The sequence below is a fragment of the Pyrgilauda ruficollis genome, unplaced genomic scaffold (assembly GCF_017590135.1).
Source record: "Pyrgilauda ruficollis isolate IOZ18807 unplaced genomic scaffold, ASM1759013v1 scaffold51, whole genome shotgun sequence".
NCBI lineage: Eukaryota > Metazoa > Chordata > Aves > Passeriformes > Passeridae > Pyrgilauda > Pyrgilauda ruficollis.
This window is the reverse complement of record NW_024526711.1, coordinates 4217040-4233504: the sequence shown is the minus strand read 5'-3', so window position 1 is coordinate 4233504 and position 16465 is coordinate 4217040. Positions and strand designations below refer to the sequence as shown.

The 16465-nt window shown below is 40.7% G+C and overlaps 1 protein-coding gene across 1 annotated transcript in view; it reads right to left on the bottom strand.

The window, feature by feature from the left end:
• Positions 1-16465, bottom strand: part of CASP8AP2 (caspase 8 associated protein 2) — a 20728-nt gene extending 4263 nt beyond the window's left edge. Inside the window, exons 1-8 of the mRNA XM_041480354.1 lie at positions 16062-16465; positions 14891-14966; positions 13714-13794; positions 11846-11946; positions 10593-10667; positions 9313-9428; positions 4962-7459; positions 1036-3967 (exon numbers count right to left, since the gene is read on the bottom strand). Coding sequence (XP_041336288.1) covers positions 1036-3967; positions 4962-7459; positions 9313-9428; positions 10593-10667; positions 11846-11946; positions 13714-13794; positions 14891-14939 — 5852 coding nt within the window. The 5' untranslated portion in view covers positions 14940-14966; positions 16062-16465. The remainder of the gene's footprint in view (positions 1-1035; positions 3968-4961; positions 7460-9312; positions 9429-10592; positions 10668-11845; positions 11947-13713; positions 13795-14890; positions 14967-16061) is intronic.

Below are 16465 nucleotides of genomic sequence, written 5' to 3'. Positions count from 1 at the left end.
GTCTCATCAATGAATTTAGGCAAAATGTGTACAGACAGCAATTTTATTGGGCTGAAACCTACCATACTTCAACAAATTATATTTATTTTCTTCAATTTCAAGGAAAAATGTAATAACTAATCATTTCAAGAAATGTATTTTTAAAAAAATATAAACAAAAGTTAAAAGATAAACAAAAACTGCAAAACTGAAAACCTGGTCATATTCATACAGAAAACTGTAAGTCTCTTTCTACCTTATTGATTTGCACATTAAAAAACACATTAGCTTTTGCTGTCTTTTTTCTGTAAAGGAACTGATTTTCTTTTAAAATGCTACCTAGAAACTTACTATATCTGAACTATAGTTTAGGAAAGTCTGCCCCGAAAATTTTAGAAGCCCCTTTATAAAGTGTTCATTGTATCAAGTTATAGCAAGAACAGCAAACCTTCCAACTATAGTTTCCTAAAACCAAGAATACACCACAATAATTTTGCTTGTATTATTGACACGTACAGCCATCTCATTTGTCACCCACATCCTGCAAATCAGAATATATTGAGTTGAATGGTTGATTGGTACATTTACACATATTGAACAGCTCAATCTGTATAAACCAGAAAACTGCTCGCTCTCATGCCTTCCCTCAGAGGGGGAAGTCTTTAGCTGTTCTTCACAGTCACCAATGCCTTGTAGGAACATCAAGGACCTTCATCCCCTACCCAAGCCTGGCTGGAATTTTTGGACAGAAAAAATAAACCGAGCAGGGGAGATAATAAGTACATAGAGCAGGTCCTGTTACCTCAGCACATAAGTTTTCAAAACAAAAGCCAAAAGGAGTCCTGCTTTGGGAGATGTGGATAAGAGATGGACATCAAACTCCTACAGCAATCCTGCATTGATAAAAGGAGGCTCCCATTCCCCTTTTTAGAGAAGGGTGAAGAGCTACCAAATAACTTTGGTCATGAGCTAAATACCCTTTTCTTCCCTCTTTTCAATGTTTCAGATAGTTTTAAAAACACCCAAAGTAATCAAGCAGATCAAATCAGAAATTACCTTGTCCAGGAAACTACTACTTCTCCTTTCTTTTTAATGATGTTTTTGGCATAGAGGCTAGGTGATGATGGAGATGAAGCCAAGGGAGAAGAGTCTTTATTCTGCTGGTCATTCTTCTTACTGGAACATTGCTTGGGTGATGAATTTCTATCTTCAGTCCTGACATTACCTTCATCACTCCCCTCACCTGCTGATTCAGTTCCTTTTCGTTGCCTTTTTGAATTGGAATTCTCTTTGACAGTCTCTTTTTTCCTTTTTTTGTTAGTTTTATCATCTATACTTATCTGACACCCTCCACTAGTCTTTGAACTGGGTTTTGTTTCAAGATCACATTCACCTGCTACAGCCTCATTAGAAAGCTCTTCTGTTAGGTCTACAGATGCATCAAAGCACTCTTCCAGTTCTTCCTTTTTATCACTGACTTCTGAGTTTCCTGTTGAAGTTTCCCGAGTCCCGTTATCTGCTCTGGATTCCACTGTATGACACGAAGTTCCACTAACAATACCATCAGTTGTGCATGACTTCATACTGCATCCAGCAGGAAAAGAATCTTGAGATCTAACATGCATTTCATTTATGTTTTCAGACACTTGCAATTTCTGTGCCTCAGATTGCTCAGGGCCTTTATCTGGGCTTTCAGTGTCATGGCTCTCTTTGTCTGAAGATTTTCTACAGGTTACAAGTGAGCCAGTAGTTTCTTCCTTTCCAATACTACAGCGTGACTCCTGCAGAGGCTGAGCTAAGGTAGGATTCTGGTCTCCTTCAGTGCTGACGTGAGGTAAGTGATTCATCTTAACCAGATCTGGTTTGACAGTTTCTTTCACAGTGGCACTCTGGCTGTCCTTTTCTTTTCCCCCAGTTCTCATTTCTCCTTTTCCACTCTTGGCTGAGGATGCTTGTACCTCCTTCACTGGAGCCATCTGATCAGGTGCTGATGAAGGAGATGGCACTGCCCTCCGAATTTTTACAATAAAATGATCATTGGACTTCTCCATGATTACTGCTTGCATTGGTAGGCTGGGGCGACACTGAAAACCGGGAGCAACAGGCCGACTTGCCCACGACGATGAACAACTCGATTTACTGCTTGAGTTATCAGATTCTAAAGCCAAATGAATGTCTTGTTCAGTGGCATCCTCCTCTCCAAGAAGTGCATCTTCGCTGTAATGCGCACTAACAACACCCTCTGGAGCTGAACTAGAATTATTCTCAGGTTTTAGGAAGCTGAGGTGAGCATCTGATTTCAACGGTGATGGAATCGTTAAGGAAACAGCCAAATCTTCAAGGAGGATAGAAGAAATACATGATTTATTCTTCTGTAAATTGCATTCATCTTCTTTGCACGAAGCTGAGTTTGTGGAAACCTCAAACATACAGCTCTCATCCAGCACATCTGGATCAACAGGCATCTGAGGCCTAGATGCTAATGAGGAAGCTCTTACAGGTGAAACAATAGTCCAACTAATATCCTCATCCAGTTTACAATCCATGCAGGTCTCCTTTGGAATGATGTCTTGCTCCAGTTCAGCAGTATTATCCCTGCATTTATGACTGTCGAAAAAATGTTTTTCTGGAGTCCTGAATTCACAGTCATTTCTGTTGATACTGCCACCATTTTTTTCTAAGAGATCAGAACCTTGTAATAAGCTTTTGAAAATTTCACCCATTTGAGCATCACTTACTAGATTAAATGTAAGACTGGATGCTTGTTGTTCTGTGAGAAGCTCATAACTAAGATCAGACTTGTTAGCATCTCTGGACAGCTGGAGTCCTTCCTTCTCATATTTAACACCCTTCAGTGGAGTAAGAGTGTTTTGTAAATTATTTTCTTTAGAGAGGTGAACTTTTGTTTGGGAATTTCTTGTGTTATCAATGGAATTAAGACATTTTGTAAAGGCAGTTTTTGGTGCACCTGTCTTATTTTTCTCATGGTGACAGTTAGATTTTTCATAATCCACAGTTTGTTTTGAAATATATTCTTCAGGCTTTTGAGAACCTTCTTTCAGGGACTTTTTTCTAGATCTCTCCAGATCATTTTTATGACTGATGTTGTGGTTTTGCTTTCCAGGTCTTTCAAACTTCCCTTCCTCATCCTCATTTTCCACATGACATAGCTTTATTATAATTCTCCTTATCTTTTCAAATAAGTAATCAAGCTGTTCATCTACAAATTTCCACAACTGTTTTTTCATATCTGATACTTGCTGGTCAAAAAGACGGTCCACAATTGCATTCTTTTTAACTTGTTTAAGTTTTGACTCTATAATATCACAGATATTCAATTTTAATGTATCACCTAATGCACACATCTTGGAAAAGTTCAAGTATCTTATTAATGCTGTAAAATTTATGATCCCAGATTCTATAATCCTGTGAAAATGCTGAACTGGGAAGTGTACTTTGAACTTCATATAACTTTTCCTCATCTGTTTTCGTACAGCTCTGAGCATCTGCATGATTTCTTGTATATTTGAAGGTTCAACAATAACATGAACTATTTTTTCAAGACAAGCAATGCTCACTGTTTTGTTTTTCTTCATATTCTTTGAAGATTTGAAGGTCTGATTTTTATGCCTCTCTCTGTTCTTTTGTGCACTTACTTGCACAGAAACAAATTTTCCATTGTCTTCATTGCAGTGGACAGTTTTGCTATTTTGATTCTGCGGGCTGCTGGTCAAATTTCGTGTCTCAGAAGAAGCTTTTGGTCTTGACTTTTTTGTATTTTCAGAGCCTCTCTCTGGTTTAGATCTTTCTTTATCTTCATCACTACTTATGATTTCACCTTCTTCTATTTCATCTGAAGAGATACTCAGCCGAGACTCCATCTCTAAGTGTTCATCAGACATGCTAACTGGCTTTTGATTTTCTTTGTTTACTTCCTTTGACAAGTTCTTTGAGGGAGAGATGACAACAGCACTTTCAGGCATTAAATCTGTAAAAAGAAAACAGTTTGCTAATCACCGCAAAGAATGCAATTTTAAACAGGTATTTTCAGAAAAATGTGCAAGATTCTTTTCTGTAAACTGATTATTTAGAACTGTTTGAACTCAGGAAGCCTGAGCTATAACGAGTTTGGGTAGTTTGCTTCAGCAGCTGCTAGTTTAATATACTTCTTTGAGCTTTAAAGGGCAAATCAAGCTTTATTTTGAGCAAATTTTGAGCTTTAAGGGGCCTCAACATTTCACCAAACATATGTGAACTATCTCACAAATACATCAATTGGAAAGACAAAAATATAGCAGTTTTCATCAGTTCCAAATTTCTTTCTATTTACTTTAACAAGTTTTCTGATTACTGTACCAGCTAAATTATAACTCTCACATCATTATGAACTAACATTTACACACAATAGTTGGCTTTTCTTTTAACAATTTCAAAACTGAAACAAATTGAGAACAAATGACTCAATGTTTTAGTAATCCTGTACAGAGTTATGCTCCGAAACATAAGAACCAGATTTCAATGCTACTTCTCTAGTATGAAATCTAAACTTCCAAGAATTTGTTTTTTTGACTTCAGCAGGACATTACAAGGAAGACTTAAATTTACAAATACTGGAAAGAATATAATCCTACATAACTTCCACAATTTCAAAGAAAACCTACAGAGATCTATGCAAAACTAGCCACAATTAAGAAACATGTATGTATTTTTTTCATTAAGTTAATACAAAACTCTTATTTCAACCAGTCTTCTGTCAATAGTGACCAACTCCAGTTTTAGAGCACTAATATTCAAATGGCTAGAATCCTGGCTGAAACATTAAATGCTGTCACCACTAACAAAAAGGACCCCTGGGACATACACAGCTTAAGAAAACACAATTTGTATTTTTCAGAAAGCAGTTAGAAGTAATTTCCGCTCTCCTTTTCTTGAGAGGATCTTCTAAGTTTTATGCAGAAAATAAATTATACACATACAAATACCTTTGTTGTAAGTCTTCACAAGGCCTTTACAGGGACTTTCCATCTTCAGTGCTTTAGCCAAGGGACGTACTGGACTGTTCAGTGGGCTGATAGCCTTTGGAATATACCTCAAGTGATTGAGATCAATGCTCAGTATTGAGCTGTCATCATCTACAGAAACTGGGTTAGCTTCTCTCTCTTTAGTTACAGGACACATCCCACCACTGAGAGAAGATGCTGTTGCAGTACTGTTATCAGTTAGGCCTGGCCCCAGATCACAAGTATTCTGGTCAACTAGTGGTTCATCCTTATCACTTATCCTAGTTCTGTCCAGTGAATGAGATGAACTCGTATTAACTTCACAGATACTCTTTTCCTCAGTGGAATAGCCAACATTTTCTGCAGCCAGATGATCATCATCCCTAACTACTTCCATTAAAGAGTCTGGTTTTGTTTCACTGCTATCATCAGCAATATCAGAGGACTCCAGGCCACCAGAACTTCTGGCTTCCGAGTCGTCTAAGACAACATTTTGAGAGCCACTTTGATCTGCAGAGCTTTCTATGTCAGCAGCCAGCCATATTTTACCTTCCTCTTTCTTCTCTGCTGCTGACTCTAGAAGGTCTCCCTTACTTGCACTTGCTGGTTCAGGTCCTGCCACTTCTGCTGCTGGTACGTAATCATCCTGCATCTCACCCTCTGTCACAGGCAGCTCTTCACATTCTGCCACACTCCCTGTCACCTCCAGGGGCAAACATTCAGAGTGGTTCAGACCTGCCATTGCTGCTGGTTTTACTGAGGCTTTCAATTCAGCTGGATTACAAGCCTCTGCTGCTTCTGAAGGTGTTTCAGTCTCCATCTCATGAGGAACCAGCACCTTTGCTGCTTCTGGCAAGGCTTGGGGCTGTACCTGACCCCCTTCTTCTTCTGCTAAGGTTTCCGAGCTTGGTTCATCAGCTATGACTGCAGGCAATGCTTCAGCCTGTGCTGGATCTGCTGCTGCTACGTTCAAGGCTCCATTTTCAGAACTGACAGGAACAGGCAGTGCTGGTTCCATGCTGCTCGGAGCTGCAGTGTCCAGAACCTGCACTGCTGAATGACAGTGCCCTGTGGAACCACAGTCTACAGGGTGGGCAGAATCTAAGAGTTCTGCTTGCAGTGTGAGCTCTGTACCTCCCTCCTCAGTGGCCTTTTGGGAAGGTGCTTTAAGTCTATCCATTGCAGAGGGACATTGCTTCTTATTAGGAGAAAGAGTTAAATTTAGCTTTTCCATAAAGCTAAGTTTTAAGTCTTTGCTTTTTGGCCCAGTGTGATTACTTTTAGTTTTGGGTACCTTATCTTTTAAGGTGTCTGCTACTCTGGATGTTTCTTCCAGCTTAGAGGATTTGTTTCTCTCACTTTTTGTAACATGTGTACCTTTCTTGGAGTCTTTTACAGACTGGTGATAAAATTCTTTTGCAACTTTTTTTTCATTTCTAAAATGTCTATTTTCATCCTGATCCTCCCTTTCCCTTTTCCTTTTTTCTTCAGTTCTGTGTCTTTCTGATTTGGAATGTGCTGTTTCCCATTCATGTCTGCTGCTACTTTCCTTCAAGCGTGCATATTTATGCTCCCTGCTGTTGGAATTAGAAGGTGAAGTCCTTCCTTCTCGAGAGCTATGATCATCTGTTCCCCTGTCTCTCTTGCAGTCAGTGTGTTTTACTTTTCTAGACTCTTCTACACGACATTTATGTGATTCATGAAGACTCTTTGAATGTTCATTCTTGGAGTGCGGACTGCTTCCTCTGCTAGGTCTCCTTGCTTGCTCTTGCAGCTTCTCATTTGATTTATTTTTTTGGCCAGCATGTTTTTCACCTTTATCATGTGTTTTACTGTCCTTTTTTAATACATTTTGTAATCTCTCATCAGCATACAATTCACCTCTTGTTTGAAATCTGTCTTTACCAGCTGTCTGTTTCTCCCAGGAAGAAACACCCTTTTCTACTCTTCTTTCCACACTTGGACTGCACTTGAGTTTCATACTCTGACTTTTTTGTTGCAATTCATTTTTACTAGCCTTCTCTGAGGGGGCTTTCAGCTTCTGCTGAGGATCCAAATTCCCCTCCTCACAGTCCCCATCATTTCCAGTGCTCTGATGTACTTCTCTTTTGTATTTGCTGACATTTCCCCTGCTGTGCTGTTCGTTACTTTTGCTTTCCTTTCTTTCCTTTCTGCTATCCTTGTTGGAGGTATGGTCATAGCTCAGGGCACACGTGTGAGTACCATCACTGCAGAGCTCTTCAGGAGGGTACCTTGGCAAAAGTGGAGTGTTCCTTTTCTCAGAGCCACACTTCCCACTGTCCGTGCTGTGAGAGGAGTAACTGTGGTATGCATCTTTTGAACAGTCATTCTTCATTCTATGCTCCACCTTCATGTTGTCACCAAAATCAGAAGGTCTGAATTTGGAATCTTTTGTTTTAGTTGATCCTGGAAGGTATGTTCTGGTGAAAGCACTTCGATGGTTGGGGAATTCCGACAGCCTGTTTATAAAAACAAACAAACAAAAAAGTTATTTTAAAATTTATTTAAACGTAACTATAGCTGAACTACAATGAATCCACATTTCTGTAAAAATTGTTAACACTTTCAATTTCAAGTTCAAAAAAAGGGTGATATAAAAAGACATTTAACAATTTTCATCAGCACAGAACAAAAAAATGTAACTGATATACATCTTTTCCAAAATAAATGAATCTAAAGAAAAATCAAGATTTGTAAAAAAAAATACTGTATTGAGCCTCATTAACAATTTCAGTGATTCAAATTGGTATTTCATTGTCTAGCAATAAAGAGTTCTGCCCCAGGGACAAAAAAAAACAAAAAAAACCCCCCAAAAAACAGCACTAGTGATTTTAAATAATAATTTAAAAAACATCAATAAGCAATAATAAACTACAAAATAAACTAAATTTAGGTGTTGTTGCAAGCTCCAGAAAACAAAAAGTATATCACAATAACCCGGCCTCATCAAGGCCATATGCTACTGCTGAGAAGTCATCGTATTAAAAATAGTTTAAAAAAACCAATTAGAAAGGGTATACATGTGTGATTAATGTAATTGTATCCAAGCTGTGTTTGTTTTGATTTTTGATTTTATAGTTGCAGGGTGTTTTTTGAGATAAACAAACAATTCCTACTAACAATTCCTTGAGAGATACTAACTTTGAAATAATCTTTACACATAGATGTATTGCTTAAGAAAAGCTAATTTACTATAAACCACGCAGCAGACAAGGCATGTTTCTAAGATCTCAAGGCGCCAATTTCCCCACAATCTTCCATGATGGATGCTTCCAAAATTTCTAGATCAAATACCTTGTTCACAAACTTTTACCACCATCAGACGATATAGGAGATTGTAAAGTATATAAAATGGTAAAATATTTAAAACAAAAAAGTGTTTTTCAAAGAGTTTAACTTAAAATTCAGAATACTGCACTCAAAGGTGTGAAAATGACAGCTGTTGTGTGAAACCTGATGAGTTGAATTACACATGTCAAACCTCTTGATCTCCATCAGATTGTGCCCAGTAATTATCTGTATTTAGCAAAGAAACCTGCATAGTTTATATGCACACAGCCTTTAGCACAGGAACCTCAAAGGAACCTTCTTTACAACGTGTTTTGGTGCAGGAAAATATCAAATGGTCAAAACAAAAGAGAAACAAACCAACAATGTGTGACCCAAGTGACAAGGAGATAACCTTCTGACAAATTGGTGTCCTGAATTTCAAACCCCTGCTCTGGTTTTACATGGCTCTTTTAACCTTTACTGTCAGCTACTCTCCCATCCATACTTCACTCTTTTCAACTCCTTCCAGTAACACTAGTAGTACACAGAAATAACCAAGAATTCTCTAGTTTTTATCCCCCACCACTGCAGACAGGGATTTCATATCTTGCCAGGAAAACATTATATAATCTATTTCTTCTCAGTTGCTGTCTGAGAAGTGCCATGTAACTCATGTTCATAAATTCATAAATTTATGCAATTCATAAAACAGACACAATTCAGCTTCAAAACTAGTAAGATAATGCTTTCAAACATGCAAGATGGTCAGATAACCCACAAGGAATAGTGGGTTACAAACAAACAAAAATTCACGTAAATGAATTTGGACTCCGTTTGGATTCCTTGGTTTCTAAAAAGAAACTCAAGACTCATCAGGCAAAGGAGATCTGTATTTCCTCTGACTGTACTGGTGCTAAACTACACAAAAATTTACTAAGTACTTTTGCATTAATTTTACTTGAAATGCACACAAAAATTTCAAACAAGTATATAAACATGATCAGACCACAAGCATGCTTTCAGTTCTACTGTCTATTTGTACCTTTGATGCAGATGACTGATTTCTTCATCCTTACGGTTAATTTCTACTCTTGCTGTTTTTATAAGGGCTGAAATATTCTTTTTGAGAGCCTGGTTCTCATTCTGTAGAATGATATTCTATTTTAAATATATATATAGCAGACAGCAACAGAGAGAGGGAGAGGAAAAAACCAAAAATTAGCTTGGATATCCAACCATGTAATGAGAAACAGTGCAAGACAACCACTAGAAAAGTGTCCCCACATTGGCAAAGTAACAGTAAAACACATATAAACTCTTTCAAAGAAATCAGAATTACTGAGATCCAAAAAAGTATTTTTTTTTTTTTTGTAACATTACTCATATTTATGCTTCTGTTTGTGCTTCAAACATTTCAAGCATACAATTTAGTAAAACTGAAATATGCTATAAAACAAGTGAGCTAAAAAATGATAATCCACCTCTTGGCTTCATTCTTTTACTCATTTATTTCTTTCTGGGTCACTGTATCAAATGAGAGATGTAGCTCTCAAGCACTTTCAGAGAAAGAGGATAATTGTATTTCTTTTAAGGTATCAAAACCAACTTTGGGCACTTTACGATTCTAACATTTCTAGGTATGATATTCTAGAACCCTGTCAACCCTAGAAATAGTCCCTTCTCTTGGTAATTGTCCTCAGCAAAGCCTGCTCAGAAAGGCAGAGAAGTTTTGCAGAGAACAATACAGAAGTGTCACAGGGCAGCAGCCGCTCACCACTGCAGACCTTGGAACCTTTGGGAGTTACGTGCAATATGCAGTGGAGCAGAATTGCCCCAAGTAATCCAGCTCTACAGCATGGCACAGCCAGGGAACACCAGCTGAAGCTGAAGAGCAGTTCAGACTTATCAGAATGGCACTGTGCTCAAAGCAACACAGACCTCTGCTTCCAGTTCTGATGACAGCTCAGGTGCCTTTACAGCCCTGTCCCTGCTGCATTAAAAAAACAAGAGTACTGGATACCTTTCTGATAACTATTCATTTGACATGTTTACTTTCTAATCAGGAAGACAAAAGATAGCTTTTAACCAAATAAAGTCTTACTGCACACAACATTGTGAAATATTATTTTACCTACTGATCTTGTTAGTAGGCTATCCCCACCAACCATCCTAGGCAGACCAAGCCCCTAACATCCACAGGGATGCTTTACAAACCATCCATGCAATGGGTCAAGTCTGGAAAGCATATGAAATTGCTTTCTCAAAGCAATATTCAATTTACTTTGCATGATCTTGAAAATATTTCCCTTTAAACTACAATACCTGGGCCTGTATTTCTTTAAATTTCTTCATCAATTCTTTAATTTGCTGCTGACATTTTCCATATTCTGCCTGCAACTGTCAAAGAGAGAAGAATTTACAGCACAGAAGTGGACTTAATTATACAGAAGAGTTACTTCTCTAGATCTATACTTAGTTAACACACTAATGTATATTACAAACCTCTGTTTTTCCCCCCAAAGGAACATATGAAAGCCATATTAAAACAAAAGGCTTCAATATGCTCCAATTGCTATGCAGGTCTCTAAAACACCACAAACACTCCGATAAGAGATCTATGACTGCTTGCCTCACAGTAACAGGTTAAGAATAACAGGAAGCCCTATTATTGTGAAATTAGAGACACAACCACCAAGGAGCAGGAGTTCTGAGAGCTAAATAGATGGGGACTCTCTTGACAGATCTCATGTAAGACAAAACAGGTAAGGAAAAACACAACAAAAAGTTACTACAACAAACTTGGACTGCAAAAATAGACTGCAAAGGACACTATCCTGCTGAGACCACAAAGTTAAGTAAAATAAATTTGGCATGAGCTCTTCTTTAGAGGTAGACAGTGACAAAGTTTTCACAAGAAAAAGGACAAGTTCCCTTCAAATAAACAGTCAACAACTTTCAAACTTGCAAAGTGATATTTTCATCACTCAGTAGAGTCCTGGAGGTTTCACACCTACTTATTCTGTAACATCTGTTGGTGCCTGTCCCTTTCATGCCATTTCAATGTGTCTTACAGGCCAGGATTAGTGATGCTACGTGAGTGAGTGCTGTCTTGATTTACTAGAAGCAGCTATCCACTGCATGGCCACCTTCAGTCTCAAGGACAGAATTTAATGACACCTAAGATAGGTCAGGGATTTATCTGCTTTACTCTGGTAAAGCCTGTTGGGAGAAATGTCAAAACTGGCTTTGTATCAGATGTCTAACCAGATCCTTGACTACAGGGAAACCACAATACATTTTCCCATAACACAGCTGATAAATGAACGGCATGCAAATGATGAGAAATGGGAACAGGTAACATCACAGAGTGACAGATTCACTTGTTCAGATGAACTTGTTGTTCTAAGAGTTTATTAGCACACTCTTGGTTTTACTTATTTAAAAAGAGCCTATTTTTCCTACAATGTGAGCATGCTGACAACATTTTCTGTACTCTACTTTTCACACAAGGAAATTAGGAACAACCCCCCCCACCAAACACCAGAAGTTGTTTTTTTTTCCATATTAATACATACCTCGTCATAGGACGCTTTCTTTGCGGTGCCTTCTTCAATTAATATCTCATCAAATAAGTTTAAGCTGCTTCTAGATGGTGTAGTATTTGGAGCAAAATTGTCTATATAAAGAAAGGCAATTACATGAGGAAAAAGGTATTTTTGTAACCATGTTGCATTGTGTACACTCTTCTATACTGTGTGTGCATTTTGGTTTTACTTCTTGTACTTACAAGGTAACAACACACAAAATAATTATTACATGCTCATGTCATACCACGTTGCAATAAGGCATAGAGAATTCTTGAAATAGCCATCTGTAAGTGAAATGAAAGTGAAACCAAAAAACCCCAAACAATCAAAACCAACTGACAAGCCAACAGTCAAACACTCAAAATATTTAATTACAGTGCTTTTTCCTCAAATCAGCCTGGGTGCCCTGTTCACCAAATACACTTAACTGACAGGACCTGGCTTATGACTCCCCTGAAATACAGATGCATTTGCAGAAAAATAAATGAAGTCAGCTGTCAAAGCTGTGCTTCCATCCTGTGGACAACACCATAATGCAAAAAGTATTATTAACACAATGCAAGAAGATGTAGAAATTATATCGTATCTGTACAGAGCAAAGATCTCACCAGCCATCTCTTCAAATTTAAAAAACCAATGTCATTCAAAACTAGACTATATAAAATGTTTTCACTGCATTGCTATTCCTCCTTGCATCTTCAATATACACTACACAATGCATCTCCATATAAGAAATATGAACTTAAGAAATACAAAATGCGAAATGAGAAAAAGATATATAGATGCTTTATGTCCACAGGATATAGGACAGTTCTTCATAAAAATTCAATGGTCTTACAGCAGTAATATCAGGAGAGAAATAATTCCTTAAACACTAGAAACAGCATTTCATTACATGGTACTCTAAGACTCACAAAAAAGAACATGTGCTGGATCCCTTTACTTCTCGCTTTTAAAGAAGTTAAAAGAGGAAATTAATGTACATTAGCATGTTGTAGGCACACAGTTTGCGGTAATTGGGAGTGGGGCTGTGACTGAGCCTCATCCCCCGTGGGCCGCAGCTGTGAGAAGCAGGTGAGCAGCACTGAAGGGAATGAGACCTGGATGGAGTGCCCAGGTGCACTGAGCAACCACCAAAGGGAACAGAGGGCACGCAGGTGCGGTGCATGAACAATCAGGGGTATAAAAGGTTGGGCTAAGGAACAAGAAAGGCAGATGCTTGGAACTTTCTGAAGTGATAGGATGTCACTCTGTATGGGCAGATGCCTGATGCCTTCAGCTGAGGTATGGTGCTACTCTGTATTGGCAAAAGCTTAGAGCCTTCTGAAATGGAATGGTGATACTTTGTGTATCCTGGCTGTCTGCACTTCAGCACGTGCTGTGTGTGGAATATGCTGCAACAGCATGTCAAATTATTTGGACAGTAACAAAAGGTTTAAAGGCTACCCTGAATTTACTGTATCACACTGAAAGTATGTTTTGGCTTTCTCAATGGGGATTGAGTCATCAGTGACTGCTAGATCTCATCCTGAAGCTTACAAAAACACAAAATAGAGGTGTTTTTTCCAAGGCAAAATGCCCTACTATCAAGGTCTCCTGCACCCCTTTACTTGTTAAAATATCTTCCAATAGCTAATATCAGAGAAAAACTGTCTTTCATTCATTCAGCTAATAGATTTAAGAATTCTCTGCTGCATTTACACAGCCTAATATGTCTTGAATTTAAACAAGTTGCTTGTGAAGCATAAGTTGCACCAGCTAAATGTAAACTTTAAATATTGTTTTACTTAAAATCAGCCTAGGAAGCAGAGACTCTGTAATGTTCCAAGCCAAGCAGTGAGACCCAATTAACCTACCAGAAACCGACAAACTGCTGTCCAAGCCATCATAAATATCCACGGAGCTCTCATCTCCTTCCCTGAAGGGGGAAGCTTCAGCTAAAGCAATGACAAAAAAAAGGCCAAAGTAATAATTTAGTAAACTGCAAACTCTACCTTTCCCATAAAGTAAGTGCAGCTGTGATCCTATACCAGTAGAAAATAGTAGAAGTAATAGTAGAGACCAGTAAAAGGGGAATTTTGTCCAGGAAACTACTGCTATTGTGGAGAAAAGATCAGTCACCAGGGAGCAAAGACAGTCTTGTAAGTTCAGTTTGTAAATACTACAAGAACTGTGCATAAAGCCAACTATATAGCAAATAGATTTTAAAATGATAAGTAAACTTGATCTAACTTTGAAACTGTCTTCTAGAATACACTAAATACAAAGCTTATACAACTCAAAAACAAAAATAAAAGATCTGCTATGATAAAACCACTACTGTTAAAAGAAAGACTTCTTGCTAAAGACAAAGTATTGTAGCAGTCTGTATAATAATACCAACAATTTGCTTTAGTATTGCCATCTACTAACACACTAACTGGTTCTGTAAATGTATTTTAATCTTAATCTCCTCAGTCTCTCTTCATGTCTTTTTGCAATACCTCTTATCACTCTTGTCTCCTCTATGTGAACTTCTCCACTTCTGCAACAAATATTATTTCTATAAAGAAAAACATCAATATCTACAGTCCTTCTGAGGCTGGGAATCTCCCAAATATGTGTTAAATCAACCAACTGTGGAGCTGGAAATAAAGAGTACCTTGATTATGGGTACTGTGGCAGTTGACAGCACATTGGCTCTTACAAACAGCAAACAAAGGAGCAGTGCCCCTACCTGCTCAAAGGCAAGCTTCATTAAGATACAGCTAAAGGTTAAACTATACACTGTGAAAGACAGGGGAGAAACCAGTTCCAGACCCCTTCAAAACATTCCAGAAATCCAAAGTACACAGGTATGGTTTTAAATACAAACTTACTAATGGGATAGGGCTTGCATGTTGTTGTGCCACAACCATTTAATGACATTTGAAGCTCATCACTATTTGTCACAACTTCAGATTTGTTTTCCAAGTTATTTCTGGACCTATTTATTTGCATAAGACTGCTGTCATTAATTCCCCACGAGCCACAAAGTAATCTAACACTTCTTACCACTGTAGCGGATATCATACAGTCCCAGTCCATCCTCATCCGCTGCCATGATACAAACTCCCTATGGCTTCCCCATCTACGAGTGAAATAGCAGAGCAAAGGGAAACAATTAATTGACAATTTCAGAACAGCAACATAAAGCAGCATCATCTTGAAGTACATAAATGACACCTGAGCTACCTTGTTCTTCAATAAAATCCAGCGCTAGAATAAGAAAACGCTTGGATCAAGGTAACAAAATCGGCTTTCAAGAAACGTAAGAAATGATCTGTTACTTGAATAAGCATCCTGAAGGTGTCTGTCATTTATTGATCCTACAAAGAAATTTTGGCATGAAAATCAGCACTGCATTCTATGAACAGGTTATCTGAACGTGCAGCTTACCCAATTAAAACAATCTGATTCGATAATTCTGATTTCTTCCCTACTGGCCATTTAAAAGCCAGTTCCCGTTGTCTGACAGCCCCAGTCACACCAGCCCTGGGCTGGGGGCTGGCAGGGGGAAGGCACGGGCACGCAGCAGCGCTGAGCAGCCCCAGCCGGTTGGGAGGCAGCGGCTGTTCCGCGCTCGCTCCTCAGCCCTCGCCCTCCCTGCACACGCGGGAAGGGGCTCCCGCCCGCCCCAATTCCTGCCGCGGCGGAGAGCTCGGCACCTCTCGGGGGTCAGAGCAGGAGCACGCCCCGCGGGGCGGGCAGGGCAGGGCAGGGCAGGGCAGGGCAGGCCGTGCTGCACCGTGCGGTGCGGTGGGCGCGGCGGGACGCGCAGGGCCGGCAGCGCTCACCGGCCGCCGCCGCCGCGGTGCCGCAGGCCGGGCGCGGGGGGCGGGGCCAGCGCCGGACCAGCCAACGGCCGCAGCCGCACGGCGCATCCGCCGCCGTGACGTCAGCGAACCACGCCCCCAGCCCCGAGCAGTTGGCGCCAAAGTGAGGCGCGCGCGGCGACCGCGCCCCACCCCCTCCGCCGTGGCCCCGCCCCCTCGCCCCTTCCCGGCCGCGGGCCCCATACCGGCCGGGCCCCGAGCGCGGGAAATCGCGCGCTGCTCCCGGCGGGACGAGCCGGGAGCCTCCCGCCTGCCCCGGCCCGGAGCTCATGGCAATCGCTGGTCACATAGGCCCGGGCTGCGGCCGTCGGAGGCTGCCCGGGGCTGTGCCGCACGACACACGCGCTCACCTGGCGTCGTTCCGCGCTGCTGCGGCGGTGCTCCCGGGAAGCCCAAGGTTTAATCCCGGCGGCTGCTGCTGCCGGCGATCGCACTGCCAAACCCCTGCAGGGACATCGTTACCGCCCGACAGCCGCGCTCGGCCTCCGCGAGCGGCTGCCGCCGGGGGCGTAACGCTCCTGCCGCCCGAGCCGGGGCCACCCGCTGCCGCGTCCGTCACCGCCCGCCCTCGGCCGCCTCCCTGAACCAGATTTAAAGGGCTCGCGGGCAGGCGAGTCCTGCGGCAGCAGCGGCAGACGGCCCTCCGGGGAGCAGAGAGCAGGGGAGGCCAAGGGCGCGGCAAACGCAGCCCCACACGCGCGGGGTCCCAGCGCTCCAAGCCACCGGGAGAGCCTCGCTGCGCTCCCGGACGGCG